Raw genomic sequence first — 21,384 nt, forward strand, 5'->3', positions numbered from 1 at the left:
TGGCATTCATCGCCTTCCCTTTCCTTTCTCTGTTTCCTGGCAGAAGAATTGTGAGCGCTAAGCCCCCGCTGGTCCTCAACCAGAGGGGAGCAAACGGGCTGGGAGCCTCAGAGTGGAGCATCACCCGTCGGATGGCCCGCTACGTCTCTCTCTGCCATCACCACCCCACACCCGCAGCAAGTCTCTCAGAGACGTTTACCTTCCTCCTACCTATGGACCCACGTTCCTACCTAGACAGGTTTTCATAATTTCAACGGGATACTAGTGCGATCAACGCACAGGCGCCTGAGAAGGGCTCTAAGGATCACTGCAGTCTGACCGGTTCGCCCTTTGATGAAGAAAGGATGGACTCGCGAGTGCTTCTGGAGTACTCGAGGGGAAGGGGTGGCACTGCAGACATCAGCTTTGACCTGCCATTGCCTGATGGCAGGCGAGGAGGTCAGGAACAGCAAAGGAGACAGAGGGGAACATGGGTCACAGCGCCCCCGCCCCGCCCCTGGCGTCCCACAGCCGCCCTTTCTCCTTTCATCTCTGACTTGTGGGTGGTGGGAGCAGGAATGATCTGGCCCTGAAACACTGCTTTGTTATCGAAACAACTTCACTAGCCCATGTCGTAAGATGCTTCCTGAGCACCTGAGCACTGTGACACCACGAGCAGAGGACTCGTGAGGTCCCCCACCGGCCCCAGGCGCTGGTCTCCTTCCCTTGCTCCCAAGCAGACTGGCTCCAGCCGGCAGTGGAGCCCCGAGGCTCCCTCTCCCGGCCTCCCTGGCCTCAGCTCAGCTGCTCTCTGTTTCTTGGTGGCTGGGGAAGACCTCAGGGCTCCTGGACAGCGCTCCTCACAGCTCCCCATGTCATATACTCTGTTTGGTGGCCCAGAGTTGGAGGCTCTGAACTGGCCATCCCACCTCCCCCAGATGTCTCCTGAGTTGGGCTCAGCCCACCTGTGAAAGAGTAGAGGTCTGCCCAGCTTAACGGCCCAGTTTCAGGTGAGGCATTCTCACACAGACCACTCACTCGAAAAACGGAATCTGGACTCTTTCCCAACTTTTAAAAATTTCCCCTTTCATCCAACTGTCATAATCCCTTCCTCCACAGTTCCATCCAGACCTTTAGTCAAATTCATGGGTTTCCCCCCCAACCCCCAATCTTCTCTTGAATGAAATCTTATTAGCCGTGTCGGAATGGAGATTTGTGTAACTGAACCAAATACAGTTAAGCCTCTGACACACAGGGGGCTTCCTGGTGGCTCAGCAGTAAAGAATCTGCCTGCAATTCAGCAAATGTGGGTTTGACCCTTGGGTCGGGGAAGATGTCCTAAAGAAGGAAACGGCAACCCACTCCAGTATTCTTGCCTGGGAAATCCCATGCACAGAGGAGCCACGGCAGGCTACCGTCCATGGGACTACAAGAGAGTCAGGCACGACTGAGCGACTGAACCACCACCTGCACGTGAACCTCCACGGTGCAAACTTTCAAAGATCCAAATGTGCGCTGACATGTTCAATCGCAGGAGTGAGTTTACGGGTCTGGGGTACACTGTCTCACACGAGCATCCTCTACAAGTGGCTGTGCTTTAGTGTACTTTACTGTGAAGTACTGCACAGAGTCCAGCAGCATAGTATCTTTATTTCAAGCCCAGGATGTCTGGAAGCAAGTGCAAAAGCAGTAGCGTACAGTCAACTGTGTTAGTCGGGTATCTAGGCTAACTTTCTTGGACTCACCTATAAATCAGGCTTATGCAAGTGCTCCTGAAATGGAATGTGCTCTTGGAACAGAACTCGTTCGTACGTAGGGGCCTTGCTGTATTCCCAAGTGATAAACTCTGAAATCTAACTATGACTTCATTTTGCCATCCATTCCCTTCAGACACCAACATTTATTTCTCAAACAATGCCATAGGTGACAGGGCAGATGTGGCCGAACATCTGGGCTAGGTTACTGGCATGCACACTTGGGTAAGCCATTTCCTTCTCCAGAGGATCTTCCCAGACCAGGGATCAATCCAGTGTCTCCTGCATTGGCAGGTGGGTTCTTTACCACTGAGCCACGCGGAAAGTTGCTAAGCTCTCAGAACAGTCCTATTAATTAGGTCGGTGTTTGAGACTGTGTTGTTTGCAAAACAAAACTGGAAGGCCTCCCACTGAGTTCTGTTACCAAAAAAGTGGTGTAGCTGTTTCCTGTTTTAACCCAGGCCTTCGCACCTCAGCCATTCATTCTCAACTTGCCACCACTAAGGATCCCTCATGAATCACCTCCCACAGGCTTCCTTGCTTTAAGGAGGCCATATTCTTAAAAAAAAAAAAAAAACACACACAAAAAACCTGGTTTTTCGTTTAAGGTAATTTAACCCAAACACCAGGAAATGCCCAAAGTTACTGAATGGATTGTTGGCCTGTCCAAAGCAGAAGCGCCCACTATACAGGTAGCCTGTAAAACCTTATGGTGGGTAAATGGACAGTTTCCAACAGCCTAAAAAAAATTTTTTTTATTGGAGAATAGTTTAAAATGTTGTATTAGTTTTTTGCTGTACAGTAAAGTGAATTAGTTATACATATACATCTATCCACTATCCCTTTTTTATTAAAGATTCCTATCCCATGTGGGTCATTACAGAGTACTGAGAAGAGTTCCCTGTGGTATACAGTAGATCCTAATTAGTTATCTAGTTTATGTACACCAACGGGCTTTTGTCTGTTAGTTGCCTAGTTGCATCTAACTCTTTGCGACCTCATGGACTTTAGCCCACCAGGGCTCCTCTGTCCCTGGAGTTCTCAAGGCAAGAATACTGGAGTGGGTTGTCATTCCTTTCTCCAAGCAATCTTCCTAACCCAGGGTCTCAGCCGAATAGCTTTTTATAAAGTATTAAAACATAACCTTCCCAGATCCCCTGGGATTGGCCTGAAGCCTGTGAAGGACCAGGCCAAGGATTTCTTCCTCCCTCCAACTTTCTTGGGTCTCAGCCAATGAGTTGGTCAGCAATCCTGCCACACCAGGCTGAGATCCCTTTGGGGCTGGTTCTACACCCTGCACCTGTCTTCACACTGGCTTGGCTCTGGAGGTGCAGGAGGTGGGGTGGGGGGCTTCTGCACCCACCCCTCCCGGGAGCTCCTCTGCAGCCACATGGTGGTGATCTCCACCACAGGCCTTTTAAAGCGATTTTATTTATAACAAGGACTTCCCTGGTGGCTCAACCAGTGAAAGAATCCACCTGCAATGCAACAGACACAAGACACAGGTTGAGCCCTGAGCTGGGAAGATCCCTGGAGGAAGGAAATGGCTACCCACTCCAGTATTCTTGCCTTGGAAATCTCATGGACAGAGGAGCCTGGCGGGCTACAGTCCCTAGTAAGAAAGCACAGACACAGTAGGGAAAATAGCCGCTCAGGGCTAGAAAGACCAAATATCTCAGCCCTGACCAAATTCTGCAAAGGTTAAGTTTGAAGAATGTACACCCAACGATGTCCTGATGTCGTCTCCAGCAAATACATTTTATCTATTGGGTTGCTCCCCCCTAAAACTTCACACCTACAGAAACTGTCAAGTAGAAATAATGTCTTATAAGTCCATTTCTTCAGGGGCTCAGAAAGCTTTACATACATTCTCTCATTCAGCACCTACTCTTCTCTTATGGAGGTGGAAGGCAGGGATTATCATCATTAAATGGCAGTTTTCAAGTGCCGTTGTACTTGTGCTGTGAATCAGCTATGATCCTAAGCTGAAACAAAACCCAACCGAACAACAAACGTGAAGAATTACACAGCTCGTGAAGTCTAAGTTAAGAAAAGTGACTACCAGGTAAGGAACAATATGTGGGCAGGCCAAACAGAAAATGAGCTTTTCTATTTCTTCCTGTGTTTATTTGACTGAACGGATAACCACATATGGATGTGTGTGAATGTTCTTCCTGTAGGAGTACAGAGATATACATAAATATATAGATCTCTATATGTGAACCAAACTATCATTATATAAATAGTTCAATTCAGTCACTCAGTCGTGTCCGACTCTCTGCAACTCTGTGGACTGCAGCATGCCAGTCTTCCCTGTCCATCACCAATTCCCAGAGCTTGCTCAAACTCATGTCCATCAAGTTGGTGACGTCATCCAACCATCTCATCCTCTGTCGTCCCCTTTTCCTCCTGCCTTCAATCTTTCCCAGAATCAGGGTCTTTTCAAATGTGTCACTTCTTCACATCAGGTGGCCAAAGTTTTGGAGTTTCACCTTCAGCATCAGTCCTTCCAATGAATACTCAGGACTGATTTCCTTCAGGATGGACTAGTTGGATCTCCCTGCAGTCCAAGGGACTCTCAAGAGTCTTCTCCAACACCACAGTTCAAAAGCATCAATTCTTTGGTGCTCAGCTTTCTTTATAGTCTAACTCTCACATCCATACATGACTACTGGAAAAACCATAGCCTTGACTAGACGGACCTTTGTTGACAAAGTAATGTCTCTGCTCTTTAATATGCTGTCTAGGTTGGTCATAGCTTTTCTTCCAAGGAGAAAGTGTCTTTTAATTTCATGGCTGCAGTCACCATCTGCAGCGATTCTGGAGCTCCCCAAAATAAAGTTTCTGTTTCCATTGTTTCCCCATCTATTTGCCATGAAGTGATGGGACCAGATGCCATGATCTTAGTTTTCTGAATGTTGAGTTTTAAGCCAACTTTTTCACTCTTCTCTTTCACTTTCATCAAGAGGCTTTTTAGTTCTTCTTTGCTTTCTGCCATAAGGGTGGTGTCATCTGCATATCTGAGGTTATTGCTATTTCTCCTGGCAATCTTGATTCCAGCTTGTGCTTCATCCAGCCCAGCATTTCTCATGATGTACTCTGCATATAAGTTAAATAAGCAGGGTGACAATATACAGCCTTGACATACTCCTTTCCTGATTTGGAACTAGTCTGTTCTATGTCCATTTGCTTCTTGACCTGCATATAGATTTCTCAGGAGGCAAGTCAGGTGGTCTGGTATTCCCATCTCTTTAATACAGAGATATACATAATACATAAATATATAGTGCTCTCTATATGAAACAAGCTATCATTATATACACATGGAATCACAAATCTGCATGCAGCTTGCATTTTGGAGTGTTTGAGCAAACTCATTTTTTTGAATAAAACTCAACTCCTCTACAGGTATTTTTCTTTAACTCATTTGGGCATTAAATATCCAAGAGCAATTTATTAAACACTAACTATACATAAGCACATTGGCTGGCTTTGTTTCTTAAAGATTTAGTTATAAACATCACAGTAGCTACTATAGGTGTTTGGAACCTAGAATGGTGCCTGACCAACCATAAAAATTCAGTAAATATTTGTTGAATGAAGGTATGAATATTTTGTGTGTTCTCCATGGCACAGGAGTTTCAGGACTCAAACCTGTTCATACTGATCTTTTGCCTTTTTGTTTTCCTCTCTAACAATTTTCAATAAAAGGCGCCTGAGGGGGAAAAAATACTTTGAGCACAACCTCGTCAGGCTTTGATTCAAATGGGATGGTTTAGGGGGAAATTTCCATGATAGGAAGAGATGGAGTTTGAGATATTTTTATGACAGAGATAATGATGATGATGATGATAAAATAATCACCACGGCTCTGAGAACAAAGACATTAAGTACATATTAATAATCAGAAGAGGTGGTGCAAAGTGAGTGAGTCCCTGGAAAAGCATTACAGTGGGCAAAGTGAATTCGCTCCCAGTGCCAGTCATTGCTGCTCTGCTCCAAGAAACGAAGCCCCAGCACTCCTCTCTAAGAGGACACTGGGGGACAATTCTATGGAGGGTTGTGTTCCAGGCCACTGGGGAGGGCTGCCCGCCCACACAGGGCCAGCCGGAAAGGGGGGGCATTCACGCCATGTGGGCGAGCACATGTGGCCCAAGAGGGCATTTCATTTACAGCTTCCTCCTGGTGGATCAAGCCCATTGGTTTTTATCTCTCAGATCTACGTGTCATTCCTGTCTGCCACGGCTAACATGCAGCGCTCTAAACAAATGTGCTCTTAGGGCAGAAACGCCTTAATATAAACTGCATTTAATAAAACTGGTAGGGACTCTTAGAAAGGAGGGAGGCAGGTTTGGAGAAAGTGGCTGGAAGAAATTTGCAATTAATATTCCAATTTCTCCTTGCCGTTCAAATTTAAGAGCTTTTTCAAAACTGTATTCGTCTCTGTTATTACATCCTTAATTAAATTAATTTATATGGTGACTGCTCTAACGATGCTGCTGGAGATTTTCAATCAAAAAGCCTTATTGCAAGAGACAATGTGTGTGAAGACCTTGAAAAAAGAGTGGCGCTAGGCCTGGAGCAGGGGGATACTTGGCCGTGACACCCGATTATTGAAGGGGTCGTGGCAGTTTTCCTGGGCCTCCACTGAGGTCGTTACTTTATTTTTTAATTAAGCTAAATTAGGTCAGGGAAAACAAAATGAATCTCGAGAGTTGCCCTCACAGGGTTTTTCTCTCTGGCAAGCACCATGGCAGACGATGACATTTTTATTGAGTAATTCTACCAGTGAGGTTGTGCCTGCCCGAAACCCTGAACAAAGATAGTACCTCTCAGCCTGATCGGCTGTATCATCAAAGGAGAGGGAATCAGGATTTGTCCAAGGACACAAGTGGCTCAGCTATGGAAAAGGTCAGGCTCAGAAGTTAGTACCAAGGCCAGTGACTCACCCAGTGGTCCTTTCTGCACAGACATGGTCACAGACCCACTAGGGGTTTCCAGGGCATGTGCGTGGTATAACTGTGGAGCTTTGCTGCCTGGCACACCAGCAGCACCTGATACTCATGAGTGGATGTTAACCTAATGTGCCTATGTGCTCAGTTGTGTCTTACTCTTGGTGACCCTTTGGACTATAGCCCGCCAGGCTCCTCTGTCCATGGGATTCTCCAGGCAAGAATACTGGAGTGGGTTGCCATTTCCTCCTCCAGGGGATCTTCCCGACCTGGGGATTGAACCCGTGTCTCCTGTGTCTCCTGCATTGCGGGTGGATTCTTTACCTGCTGAGCCATCAGGGAAGCTCTAACCTAATGAAATGTTAGTAATAAATCATGCCTGTGCCTAAGATTTGATCTCTTCCTTAAGTGTCAAACCACTATCTCTAGAGCAGAGTGTCATCAAACCAGGAGAAGGACCTCCCAACCCTCTGAAGCTCATTTCTTGCACCCTATGTAGAGCTGCTGAATTTGCTCCCTTATCTTCTAAGAGTGTATTTCTAGGATTTATTTTGAGCATTTCAGAGGATGTAAGACCCAGTGTCTTTCTCAGTCACACAGTAAGAGACAGGCTTAAGAGATGTGTCCTTGATGACTTTGTGCTGCTAAGTAGTGCCCTGGTGCTTCACCCTACACCCCACCAAGGAAAGGGTCTCTATAATCCACACATTACACAGGAGGGAGAGTGCATAAAAGAATGTTCAGTTGCATAAAAGAACGGCCCATCGGCTTTTCTTTTCCATGTGAACCACGTTCTTTGTTTCTCTCAAGAACGAAAATTCCTTGACGTTCACCAAGTTTGGCTACATGATGAAAAGTTCCATATGACAAAACACATCAACTGCAAGAGAAAATTAAACAGGAAAGAAAAAAAGAAAGGCAAACCAAACACCCAGCACTATTTGATCTTGCTTTAAATGGAAAGTTTTGGACACTTTAGGAAAAAAAAAAGGCAGCAAGTGCCTTTTTAATGGATTTTATCCACAGGAGAAATGATTACAACCAGAAAAGCTTGAAAGTGTCAGCTGGTGATGCATTTTTCTTTATCCTTTTTATTTTTATTCAGAAAGAAACTGAAGGCATATGGCAAAGTGCATCATTAATTTCTTATTAATTTCATAATAGGAAGGCAACCAGTTAAAATAGTAGTGCTACAACTTTAAATTACTGAACTTGCTTGGTATTTAATGAGAGATTTAGCACAGCAGGGATTCTATTAAATTAAGTTGTGCCTTCACATCACAGTGGGAAAACAGGTGTATATTGGTTTAGAATTATGGAAATGTTGACTAATTCCAAGGCTTGTAATCAAACAGCAAGGCACCCTGTAATATTTTTTCCCCGAGAATATGCATTAATCTTTTATGTCTGGTCCCATTTCTTCTCGTCCACCAAAGCTCCCAGCTGATAGGAAACCACTTTCATGTTCTTGCTGGAGCTGTTAAGGGTGATGCTGATCAGATAAAGCAATACATAAATGGGAGATGTGGGACTCTGCTCCCATTCACCTAATTTGAAATGGCAGATGTAGCAACAGTGTGTGTGCTGTGAAGCCTTGGAGCTTACAAATCAGACTTGACTTCTCAGAATTTTCACTTAACCTGCCTCAAGTAATTGGGCAGAGGAAATTGAACCGGATGAAAAGAAAGCCGAAAACAATCCACAAACCGTCTTTTCCAACCCCAGAATTCTTGTTCTTAATAATGGGTTTCCAAAATCAGCAGCCCTGACTTCTGCATGCAGAAAATTTTAAAGCAAAAAAGAGACATGAGTAACTTTTTTTTTTTTTAATACAGAAGATGCTATTTGTTTGCTGAGAAAGGGGTCAGAGTGAAATGTCCAATGTCCCAAAGAGAAGCAAGCTCATCAGTCATTTGTACGAGTTTCAACATAGCCCATTCGTTAGCTCTGGGTTTCGAGGAGCATCTTCACACATGAAAATGGCATGTTAGGAGCTGTGCTCCTTCCAGTGGAGGGGATGAACTCAAATGGACCAAGCTTCACATTAATTTAAAATAGGATGAGATTTGGCACCGATAGACCCTAAATGCTATAATAACAATTTATCATCTCAAGTAATTTGTTTAAACACATAGAAGGGATTTTGCACACTAATTACTGGAAAGTATTTCATTCTAAAAGAAGGAATACCAAGTGGTCTCTGGGTTGGATTAGGAGCCTGGGAAATAAAAAAAAATTTTTTTTTCTACCATAGACAGTAAATATTTACCTTGGTTGCTTCATTCAATAATGTAACCTAACACTGCAACCTCCCAGAACTTACACTGGAAAAATTCCATTTATATAGGGAATGAAGCTGAAATAATACTTTAAAAAATCATCAGGCAAAGCACTTAGACCCAGTAAAATCTTCCCTACTAAAAAAGTACCTAAGACGTTTCAGAGAGAAGTAGTTAAATTAAATTAGGAGGGAGAATTCTGGTATTACACTTGCTTTTCTGAATCTCAGTCTGTCTGATTTGCTCACACAAAAAGGGGAAAACCAAAGCAGTGTGGTTTGAGACCACAGTTCATAATTTACTCCTTTTCTGTTATCACCAAGTTAATGTTTTGAAAACCTTTTACTGAGTATCTTGCCACTAAAATATATGATTTTCAACGGAGCTAAGGTGACGTAAACAAATGCTATCTTCTCTGGGGGTGACAGGGTATCAGATGACTTATGTACATAGGTTTGCATGACAGATAAATGATAAGACATTACAATTATACCCTGAAAACATTAGGGACATCATGTTATTTTTCTTTTACTCTTATCAAACCAGGTTTCAATAAAATCATTAACACAGCACTGCTTACCAGAGGTTCTTCATTATCAGCAACACACATCATTCTGCCATTAAATAAACTCATCCCTGATATCTGAATCAACGGGGAAAATATCCCAACTAGCACAGAGAAATTTACACCAGCATGCACGAGATGAAACGGTCACAGACCCCCAGAACTCATGTATTCTGATGCAGCAGCTACAGCCAACATTAGTTCATTTCTAGTGAATGGTACCAAATGTCCAGTATGACTGGGAAGGAAATGGAAACAAAAAATTGTAAGCTTCGTATTTTCTGTTCTCTATCGACATGAAGCCACAAATTGGGCATTAAAACATTGACTTTGTTAACCACCACTGACTGTTTAGAAGCCATTAGGAGGTTGAATATTACGGCTGTGCAGAGTACATTTTGTCCTTTCAAAAGAAAAACCTAAGGACTACATTTGAAAAGAGGCTCCTGGTGAGTAAAAGCTTTTCCTTTTCCATTTGCTCCTCTGGTGTACTGCATGCGTGTGTGCGTGCGTTCTTTTTTTTCCCTTTACAATCGCTGCCCACCCAATCCTCTGTAGCAGCCACGGCGACCCAGTGGGGTCATTCTGATTTTCTGACCAGGGGACACACTCTCTGAGAGGTCTTTCTGTCAGCATTAATGCCAGCGCTTCTTGAGGGGCTGGCTAGCCGCTCTGGCTGCTGCAAGGGGGACCGAGGGCCAGGTGGTGGTGGGGGGTAGTCAGCACACCCTCCTCAAAAGCCCAAAGTCATTTTTGGCACTAAGAGCCCATCACTAGAACCTTCAGTTGAAAGGACCATTTTCAAGCAATAAAGTGATTTTGGTACGAAAGGAAACCGACTCACCCCAGGTAAAGTTTTAATATTGTGCAGTGCATTCTGGGCCTCAAGTGCAGCTTTTCTTGTATAAAATGTTACGAAACAACAACCTACAGAGAGAAATGAAAAGGTTTTAGAAATTTCTGTGAATGCTTTGCTTAGATATAATGGAGACTGGGGCGAACGAGTCAACTACTTAAAAGGATGCACAATTTAAAAATAAGGTGCACGGCAACAGTAATAACAACAGCTCAAGCATTTACCCAGCGCCTTTCATCCTAAATCATATTTATTAGCTTTTCCCCACGTTGGGGAGTCAATTCATAACTGCGCACCAACGACCGGGAACCCGGGTCTTCAGGAACGGGGGTGGGAGGCCGTGGGTGAGTTGTTAATGGGACTTGTGGTGCAGTCACAGCATCAGGTGAAGTGTTTAATCACAACCACAAGAGCAGACACTTGTATTAACTGTAATTGTCTGAGAGGATATCTCTAGAACATCACCCTTTTAAAACACTTTCTCAACTCCGAGGCTTAGACAACCGGAGAATAAGCTGCCTAGGAGCTGAGAACAAGCCCTCTTCTTTCCAATTTCCATTGCAGCACACAATGCAAAGTTCCAGACACAAAACATGCAATATTTGTTTGCTGAAATGAAAGACTCTACTTTAGCCAGTTGAGAAAGTGAGCTATATGTGGTGGGCAGATGCTGAAACAGATGTCTGCACTGTCTGTTCTGAGAATGAAACATGGCCATGGGACGTCAACCACTAACCTCTTGATTCCTCATTTTTAAGAGGTGATGGGAGTCCAGGCTGAAGGCTCCTCCAAGGGAGACCAGCCGATACTCTTCTCCAAACCACCTCCCTCCACCAAAGAAAATGGTCTTGAAACCTCTCATTCCTTCTGTATTCTAAAGCAAGGCTCACCCCTTCTTCAGCCTGTGCCTAAAGATACTGGTTAACATGGTTAAACCAGATGAAGACACTGGTTAATAATCTGTTAATTAGCATAGCGTTTCTTAACACAACCAAGTGTAGATAAAAGGGATAAAAAACTTTAGAAATTAAAAGAAAAAGATGCTCCCTCTGACCTGCCTGTCTTGGATGAGTTGGGTGGAGAAAAAGAGGCAGAGAGATGCAGTCACACCCAATTAGCTCTGATTCTTATCCTCATGCTTAGAGAGATGGGGAGAGCCTCGAGAGGTCCTCAAATGCCAAGTACAGCAAGTGGCTGGAGAGAAATTCACGGCACTAAGGCATCAACTTTGGCTCTATTTAGGGGAATGATGTAAGACCACGGACAGAAAAAAGTGGCACATTTGGAGAGCAGGAAGTTGGCATCACAAACCATCAAAGGTTCCAAATCACAAATTAGCATCTACTTTTCAGAACAAAAAACTCATTGGAAGGAGTAAGAGAAGACGAAGTACTATACCACCCCTACCGCATTCTGAAATACATGTAAGATGCTTCCTCCTTATTTGGGAAAAAGAACAAAACTTGGAACCTTGTCATATGCTATTTCACTGGAGTCTACTGAGATTAAATATCCAAATCCTTCACCTTCTGGATAAAGGAGAGTATGATCCTAGCTTTTTGGCATTTAAAAACCTCCATGTCTCCAAGGATGGGAGACTCTTCACATCTTTAATTTGCATGATGGGAGGTATATGAAAATTATGAAGGGTCTTTAAAGAATCACAGATGGACAGAGTGGGCCTTTATATATGAGCTTTCCACTTCAGCTATTTGACTTCTAGACCAGAGTGTATTTGGCCATGCTGCCTGGTGGTAGATTATTTTTCCTAAACTGATCAAATTAATGTGCGATTTTCAGCTCCACTGGCATAACCTAAGCCCAGAAAAGCTATAGGAACTGCTTTAAATCAAGGAATGATTTTAAACAGCAAAGTCCAGTTCCAGCTTCTGGTATCCACTGTAGTCACTTTAAGAGGAGGAAAAATACCAATTATCTTCTATTTAGACTTGATACAGAAAGAAAAACATGAAGAAAAAAATCATAAAGGAAAAGAACACATAAAAAAAGAATGTATAACTGAATTGCTATGCAGTACAGTAAAAATTAACACAACATTGTAAATCAACTATATTTCAATAAAACTGAAAAGAAAAACAGAAAAAGACATTATCTCTGTCTTCTAAAAGCTTCTAACAACCAGACTCTCAGGAAGTTCTCCTTTCTCTCTTCTGGGCTTATGGGCTTGGCTTCTGGGTAAGCAAGCAATGGGGATGCTCTGAACTCTGACTTCAAAACTGAAGCTTCAGAAAGGGGCAGAATCTGACGCTTTCAAGCAAGTAGATTTTGGGGGTGTGACACTTAAAAGAGAGAAGCTTTCAGATTCAGTAGAAGTCAGAGAGCAGTTTGCTTGCCTAGAAAGAAGGCAATTAAGGAAGAATTTCCTAAGCAGAAGGAAAACAAATGCTAGTCCGGCCAAGTTCAGAGATAACAAGAAAAGCCGAGGTCAACCGAAAAGAACAGTGGAATGACAGGGAACTTGTCATGGTGACTGACATGCATGGCAGGGCAAAAGCAAAGAGGAACAGATGATGTAAACTGAGGCAGACTTCTTACGGGGCCACCTTGGACCCAGTGCGGTGGTCTCAGAACAGAGTGGTCTCCACTCTCGCCTTAAACACCCAAACAAAATTCCAACCACTTTCCATGGCCTGGAAGTCCACTAGGAAGGTGTAATTCACCTGCTACTGAAGCAATAAAACGTTACCCTTGAGGAAGGTAATATTTAATTGTTCCTAGCTATTTACGCCTTAGTATGAATTTGGCAACTCCAAGTGTTTCCATCTTGAACAAGGGTCTTGGTGAACAGACAGTGGTTTCTGTGTTTGTTTTGCTTTGAGAAAGTTTGAAGCTGATGTCTGAGCAGATGGGATGGGGTGAGGAGGGGCAAGAAAGCAGAGAAGAATCTAAGGAGTGAAGGAAAGGTATTTCAAATCTCTAACTCTCTCCAATTTCATGCAGGGTCCATTCTGCCTGTGCAGCTGAGAGGGTGACCTCAGGGATCTGCCATTGAAAGACCTCTCTGTGAACTGTGCACACCTCTTAACTCTTCTCCTGGGTTGGCCAACAAGTCGGTTTGGGTTGTTCCATAACATCTCAGGGAAAAACCCAAATGAACTTTTTGGTCAACTCAATACTTTAGTCCCATTGAAACAAAGACTCTGGAAGAACATGCCCCCCAAAGCTCTAGTTCTAGCTGTAATACAAAGAAGAGTATCCTGGACACCACTGCTGACTTGCCTCCCCTTCACTGCTCACTGATGCCCAACCCGACAGCTCATCCCTGGGCACCACGCACTTAGGACCTTTGAAAGAGGCAGCCTATCCCCATGTGGGCATGGCCCCCATGGCTTGGTGACTTAGAGCTCGGGCTGAATTTCCGCCCCTAAGTGTAGCCTCAGCTGGATGCCCTCATGCAATGAACAACTTGCACCAATGTGGGGGCTCTGGGGGGAATCTCACTCCAAGACTCTTCTTTCGGTTTCCTACTTTCAGTTCCTGAATGCCTCGGTGGAAAACACCTTACTTCTCCTATACCTCAGTTGCTTGTGCTGCATCACCTCAAAATCAATGCACAAAAACCAGGGCTGCCTACCACTACTTCCTCCCTGAGAAAAGAACCCTAGCTGGATATATAGCCAAAAGGTTTCATTCAGAATAGATTTAACAGTCAAAACTATTCCTTCCCTTTCCTGGGCTAAAAAATGTCTTGCATTTCACTCCGCATGCATACTAATTGATTTAATAAAAATAGCGTTGGATTAAGTTATCAGAAAATCTGCAGTAGAAATAGAGAACTCCCAATTTCAACATTCATCTCTGAAGCAGCCATTTGTGGTTTTCCCCCGATGGGACTCGAGTCTGGATGTTTCCAGAATAAGAATGTGTTTCAGAGACTCTTGCTTCTCTGAGTCCTCTCCCAGCTAAACAACCAGACTTTTTAAGCTACCGGTCCACTTGATATGCTCATTAAAATCTTAAGATTCACTGACCTGAGGAAATCATTTCAACACACGAAGGGAAAAGTATCGTTAGAATGTGCCCTAAGGTGGTGGTGATCACCATGGCAAAAGGTCGGGGAGAGACTCCGGGTCCTAGAAAACTCATGGTGATGTAACAGGGTGGGCATTTTCTTTCCTGCCTACCCCACCTGGATGGACAGCTGTTAAGGCAGCCACGTGGCTTGTGGACTTCCCCGTGCCAGCTGTAACTCAGGTGTGAAGTTCAATGGATTTGTTTGCAGGTCAGCTGTAACACCAGATGGCCCTGCAGTCTGATTCCGGGACAGACCTTTCACCTTTACCAGGTTCTGCTTCCAACATCCTTGAAGGTGGGTGGTTAAACACCGACCACAGCCCTGGGCGCCCTTCAGCGGTAAGCGGCTGTGCTGTGTGCCCGAGGGGACCACCCTTCCGGCGTCAGCATCACTCCTGGCACCTGCTTTCTCTGCTGCCCATGAGTGCAGAGCAAGGCTTGCTCTACATCACAGAGGGGAAGTGACCTGCCAGGGAATTCCAAGGATGGGCAGGGGCAGAGGCTTCAGCCAGGCTCAGCCCTCCTGTTTCTGCTCTGGGCTTCGCATTTCTCTACTCTCCCTGTCTGACACAGTCTCGTAAGCACTCACACTTTATGATTCTTGCCACCTTTTGGCAGCAGCCGGCTTAGAAAAGATAAACCTGCTGTCCCATGCCCAGGTGATTTTAAGGCATCCCACTTACCAAGAGTTTCAACAATTCATTGCGTTAATAAGAGCTCTGGATTCTGGAGTGAAAAATTTAAAAAATCCATCTTTTGCATGTCTATTTATCGGCCCCACCCCTTACTCCTCACTGAAAGTGAAAGTTGCTCGGGCATGTCCGATTCTTTGCGACCCCATAGATTATAAGTCCATGGAATTCTCCAGGCCAGAATACTGGAGTGGCTTGCCTTTCCCTTCTCCAGGGGATCTTCCCAACCCAGGGATCGAACCCAGGTCTCCCACATTGCAGGCGAATTCTTTACCAGATACGCCACAAGGAAAGCCCTTACTCCTCATTAGGGCGCTTTAAATTCACAGGTGAAATGGGTTTGGGGGTAAAACCTGAGAGGTGATCCCAGAACCAAGTACTGGTATCTCAGGTTTGTACAGAGTCCACCAATGATGACTCCTCACTGACCCCCCCAAGTGCTGCTGGGTCTGTACATATAGCTGGGGGTGTCACATGAGAGCTTACTGGCCATTACTGTCTCCCGTGAATTCATTTTGCAGCTTAACAGTGAATACCTAGCTAACCCCTCAGATGGCCACTTAAGCCAGATCCATTTGGATGGTAAAGAAGGTCTAGACAGAAAGGTCCTGGGGTGCAGAGCACCCATGGTGAAGGTAACCGGTGTGAGGCCTTGCTGTGGGCATCTCTGGATGACCAGGAGGTGGCCAGGGGGTGCTGGGCCCGGAGAGAATGAGTCGGGGTGGGGCTGGGAGCTTTAGAGGGCCCCAGCTCCCAGCAGTCGGCAAGTTCAGCGATGTGGCTGCGCATACTCAGCTTGTCATCAGTATTATAATGGTGAGGCATGATTAGACCATTCGCACCAGAAGTTGAGAATGTTAATTCCCAGAGACGCCATGAGCCACCTACTCCAGATAGGGATGTTCGTGTCTGACTGACTGCCTCTCCTCACAATTTCTGCTGCCATTAAAGGTTCCCTCAGGTATTCTGCCAGCTTCACTGCTGAATAACCAGAGACATGGTGATGAGGTTTTTTCTGTTTTCAAAGATAAAGCCTCAGATGAGATGGGCCAATGGTATCCACACACAGACACACACGCACGTGCACACACATGCACGTGCACACACACACACACACAGCAGCAGTGTATTTAAAGCCATCAAGAAGATGCTCAACTTTACTGAAAGATTTTAATTTTAAATGATCAAGTAGACTTATCCTCAAAGAAACCATCTGGATTATCACCAATCTTTTCAAACCACAGCTGTTTCTTTTGGAAAGCTTGACTTGGAGACTTGGTAAAAATATGCTCAAGGGGAAAAAAAAAAAATGCACCGCTTATGTAGAGATAATCAGTCTATATCACGGCCTGTCCAGAGTCAAACAGCACTGAATTCACATTCTTCGGTGTGAAGGGCTATGTAGACACTGCCTGAGAGAATGATCCTGAGATTGGATTCTAAAATTAGTTCTGCCCTGAAGAAAACTGACCCCACGCTTGTTAAGGAAACTTCCTCTGAGGCTACCAAACTGGGGAGAAGGAAACGGAGGTCTGATGCTCTGAAGACACCATTTGACTAAAAGGCAGTTTTCTTCAAGTCTTTAGCTCTAAAATATGGACAAGGTAGTTTTTTCTTCTGTGTGTTTGTTTTAAAGTATCCAGGTATAGAGATGGGAAGTCAGTGACTTGGATGGTTTGCAATTATTCAAAGAGTCACTTGTCAGCTGTAGGGTAGAAATTTCAGATCACACACCAACAATTTAGACTCTCAGCAACACAGAAAGCTGGTCATTCCCCACAATTCTCCTCAAGCCACCAGCCTGGATGGACGATAAATTCTCCTTGAAAGGCTGCTCCCATAAACCTGAGAAAGGGCCTCTTAGGAACATTCCAGGCCTGGCTGATAATTCTTTAGTAATATCTTAATATGGGAAATTATGGGATGTTTTCTGAAATACAAACAACAACTTGAGGATGGGTGTGAGAAGGTGTGGCCAAGCTGGTAAAATAGTAAGTGCGGAGCTTCTGGTCTTGTGCACCTGGACATCTGGCCCTCCAAGTCAACTCCATCCCCAGGGTAAAAGAGGGGTCGCCCACATCCTCAAGGCCATTCCACATCTCAGTCCAGAAATTTCCATCACTGTCCAAACCCACACAACTAAACACTTGAAAATGACCACAGAAAGATCATGCACAGACTGAACCTTGTACTTATTTATTAAAAAAAAAAAAAAAAAAAGAAAGGAAATAGTCCTGGCGGACAGATTCAGCTCAAGCTATATTTGAATTCAAGACAGCAACAGAGTCATCATGTAGTGAACTGAAAATTCCCTTCAAGTCTGCCTTTGAATTCTAACGGGCCAACAGATCAAGAGACCGAGGCCCTGCAAGGCTAAATTAGTGAATCCTCTATGGTGTTTTTTTTTTTTTTTTCCCTTTCTTTCTGTGAATGAAGCTCTCTTTTGTCTACACATTTGCAAGCCAAGCAGGCGCCTCCTTCACACAACTGAATTGCTACTGGGATCTTGGCTTCTTGGAGAGTTAGTTGCCAGTTTAAGTCAGAAGAGGACAGGCTCCTCCTCCTCCCGTCATTGGCTTTCTCCCTCCATCTCAGCCACTATGTAGAAAATTTCATGCTTCTTTCAAAGTCCAAAGGTTTTCGGGCTTCGTGGGGTATCCTGTGCTCTAAATGAAGCCCTCTCCCAGTGAGACCGCCAACCACGGGCCTTACCCCTGCTAAGACGCTTTCAGTTTCTACAAAGCAGTTAAAGGCTCAAAAACCCCACCCAAAATCCCCTGAATTAAAATTGTAAAGTCAATGTAGCTTTGACCTTAAAAAAGTAGTTTTCCAGTGGTCTAGCAGGTGGCCCTCAGCGTCATGAGGAAAAGCACAACAACGAAACCCTGTTCTTCCAGCTGGTCCCCCGGGAAGTGCAGATGGCACGCTTTCCTCAGCCTAAAGTCCGCCCAGCAGGAAGAACCGGCACAGGTAAAACCCACACCTAACGCACTGTTACTCACTTAGGGCCCCCATGGCCCTTGGTCTTTATTCTTTCTACTTTGTCCTCCAAATGTGCTTGATTTACGTGCAAGGTGGGGCATGAAATGCGACTGAGGTACTTAAAATTCAGTCCCCTGGAACCCTCCTCCACTGTTGGTGGAAACGTAAGCTGGTGTAGCCAGCGTGGAAAACAGTATGGAGGTTCCTTAAAAAACGAAGACTGAAGCTGTCATATGGTCCATCTATCTCACTTCTGGGCAGGTATCTGGAAAACACTGGAAACTCTAATTCAAAGAGATACATGCACTCCAATGTTCACAGCAGCACCGGTCACAAGAGCCGAGCCACGGACGTAACCTGTGTCCATCAACGATGAATGAAGAAGATGTGGTACACGCACACAACGGAATACCACTCGGCCGTAAGAAAGAGCGGAGCTCAGCCACATGCAGCAGCGTGGGTGGCCCCAGAGATGATCTCACTGAGGCGAGTGAAGTCAGACAGAGGCAAATGTCGCATGACACCACTCGTACGTGAAACCTAAGAAATAACGGAGATGAATGGATTTACAAAAACAGAAAGAGACTCACAGACAGAGGAAACAAACGGATGGTTACCAAAGGGGAAAGGTGTAGGGGAGATAAAAATTATGAGTACAGGACTAACAGATACACACCAATACATACACACACACACACCCAATATCTCGCATTAATAACTCAAAATGGAAAAGAATCTGAAAAGGAATCTGTGAACTCTGTCAGTCTGTCTATCTACTGTCCATCCATCCATCCATCCATCCATCATCTACCACATGATATATACATCTATATTGCATCTATCTATCTGGATCACTTTGCTGTATACCTGAAACTAACAAAGTACTGTAAAAAATCAACTACAGCTCAATCAAAAAACTACAACATTCATTCCTCTGGCTGGTAGACACATTTCTGTATTCCAGAGTATGATTTCCTCAAGGTGGCTCATCTGAACTGCTGCACCAAGCTGGTTGTGATAACATCAACTGAGATACAAAGGAAAGGAATTGTCAAGAGCAGCAAAGCAGAAATTCCTTACGGGAAGCACCTGCAAGAAGATGAAAGAGTTTTGTATCCCCCCCCCCTTTTTTTTTTGCTTTAAATGCGAAAGTAAGAAAAATAAAATTAGAGGAAGTCACTGCATCACCTTTCTGTCTGATTCCACAGAATCACAGAAATTTTACAACTATTAATAGTTAACTAGAGTCACCCAACTCTCCAGCTCCCTTCCATCTCAGCTGAGCCGACTGCCCACAATCACGCAAGAGGCTCAGAGCAAAGGCTAAGTCATCTGCACCATCAGAGGTTGACAACAGCCTTCAAAGTCAATGCCATCACAGGCGCGCCCTCCACCAAGCAGTCCTGGTAGCTTCGGATTTCCTCTGAAAGATTCCAGAACCGCTTTCCCCTTCTCCCATGTCACCGAAAACGTCTTTTTATACCTGAAATCTCTCTTGTTTTAAACCAGTGGTCTCCTAGGACAAGCCACTGTCTCCCTCTCTATCTAAAAGTGAGACTCCAGAACAAGAATAACAGTTCCCCAATTACAAATGCCACATCCTGTAGAAATCAACTTTTAATGAAACTGTGATAGGCACCCTGATGTAAAAAGTAATGCCATCTGGCCACCACCTAGGGAGCAGAGATGGAGCCATCGTTCTGCTTTCAGTACTTGAATTACGTGGACACCACTGTCTGGCTCACCAACTGCAATCCCAGGGAATCCCCTGGGAATTTCTCGGACAAAGGAAGAGCCGAGCCTATGACATGTGGCTGCCTCGGGCAGATCTGATGTTCCCTCCAAGAACCCTGGCTCCTGTCCCCAGCAGGAGGACTCCGAGACAGTACATCAGTGCCAACTTTTCAACCAAGGAGAGACTGCTGATCTCACCAGGCTCCGTGCAACCCCCACCCTGAGAGTCTGCACCTGGCGCCTGGGACCACACTCAGCTAACTGGCCTCAAGATCAAGGCCACTACCAGCCTCCCTCGGCTGGGGCACTTTTCTTGGAGGAACCATCTCCTGATTCCCCCATGGCTCTGTTAAGTCAGGCAGGCTTTCTAAATCTTCTGCCAGGAAAATGGAGGGTTTTTGTTTTTTGTTTTATCTAGATTAAATCTACCACATTTTTAAGCCTCTTGGGAAAGCAAGGAGGGATGTGCCTGGCTCTGCACACACTGCAACCATTCCTCACCAATTACGATGTAAATCCCAACAACTGCAGGACACATGGGAAAGATACCAAGGGCAAAACTGGGATCTGCTGTTTCCCCCTTCCCCAGGCCTCTGAAATAAGCCACTAAGGTTAAAGCATTTCACTGTCATAGCTGTAAATGTATCTGCAGAACTTTAACATCACCCCTTTTCCTGGATGGGACAATCACTGCAAATCGTGTCCCTTAAAGGCTTGCACGCTGCTCTAAGCATTGGGAGGTGAGTTTATGGTGACCTGCATCTTTGTCAGGCTTCCTAGGTGGTGCTAGTGGTAAAGGATCCACCTGCCAGTGCAGGAGATGTGAGACACAGGTTCGATCCCTGAGTTGGGAAGATCCCCTGGAGCAGGAAATGGCAACCCACTCAAGTACGCTTGACTGGAGAATTCCATGGACAGAGGAGCCTGGAGGGCTACAGTCCATGGGGTTGCAAAGAGTCGGACACGACTGAGTGTGTACACACGTGTTTGTCAAGGAGCTGTGGGGACAGAATGGAGAAAGCAAGCAGTCTCCTTTGTTAAGAAATACAACAGAATAAGCAAACTGTGAATTCGGTTAATTTGTGTTTTTTAAATGTTAATTCTAGAGTGTGGAAGAGGCCGATATATTTTCCCCTCAAGGTAAGAAGAATAACTTTAGGATGAACATGACAACAAGAAGGCCATATAGTGGTCTGGCCCCAGTCCCTGGGCTGGTCAGTCCCCTACAAGTCTGGGTGGCGGAGAGGGTCCCAGGGGGCCATGGCAACCAATGATTCTTCTCCAAGGGGCCAGAGGATGGAGCAAGGCCTCAGGCTCAGTTAACCAAGACACCCTCACATCGATTAATCTGGAAGGTGTCCCAGGGTTAAGTGTGGTAGGAGGTAGTTCCATCTTGAATCCAATTAAAAAAGGATTTTAGTTTCAAAAGCACTGAGGGATCTCATTAAAAAGTTTTTAATATAAGGTTATTGGGTACATACATTCTCTTGGGGACAGGACGGCATTATAATTAGGAGTCTGGTGATGAGAGCAGGTTACAATCGTATCTATCTTCC

The 21,384-nt window shown here is 44.9% G+C and overlaps 1 protein-coding gene across 12 annotated transcripts in view; it reads right to left on the minus strand.

The window, feature by feature from the left end:
- The window catches only part of CELF2 (CUGBP Elav-like family member 2), a 553,836-nt gene that overhangs the window by 96,194 nt on the left and 436,258 nt on the right, over window positions 1-21,384 (minus strand). For all 12 annotated transcript variants that reach the window (XM_040248499.1, XM_040248497.1, XM_040248498.1 and 9 more), the window contains one exon: window positions 10,374-10,456. In XM_040248499.1, the coding sequence (XP_040104433.1) occupies window positions 10,374-10,456 (83 nt within the window). The remainder of the gene's footprint in view (window positions 1-10,373; window positions 10,457-21,384) is intronic.

This window comes from Oryx dammah, unplaced genomic scaffold (genome assembly GCF_014754425.2).
Source record: "Oryx dammah isolate SB20612 unplaced genomic scaffold, SCBI_Odam_1.1 HiC_scaffold_10, whole genome shotgun sequence".
Classification (NCBI taxonomy): domain Eukaryota; kingdom Metazoa; phylum Chordata; class Mammalia; order Artiodactyla; family Bovidae; genus Oryx; species Oryx dammah.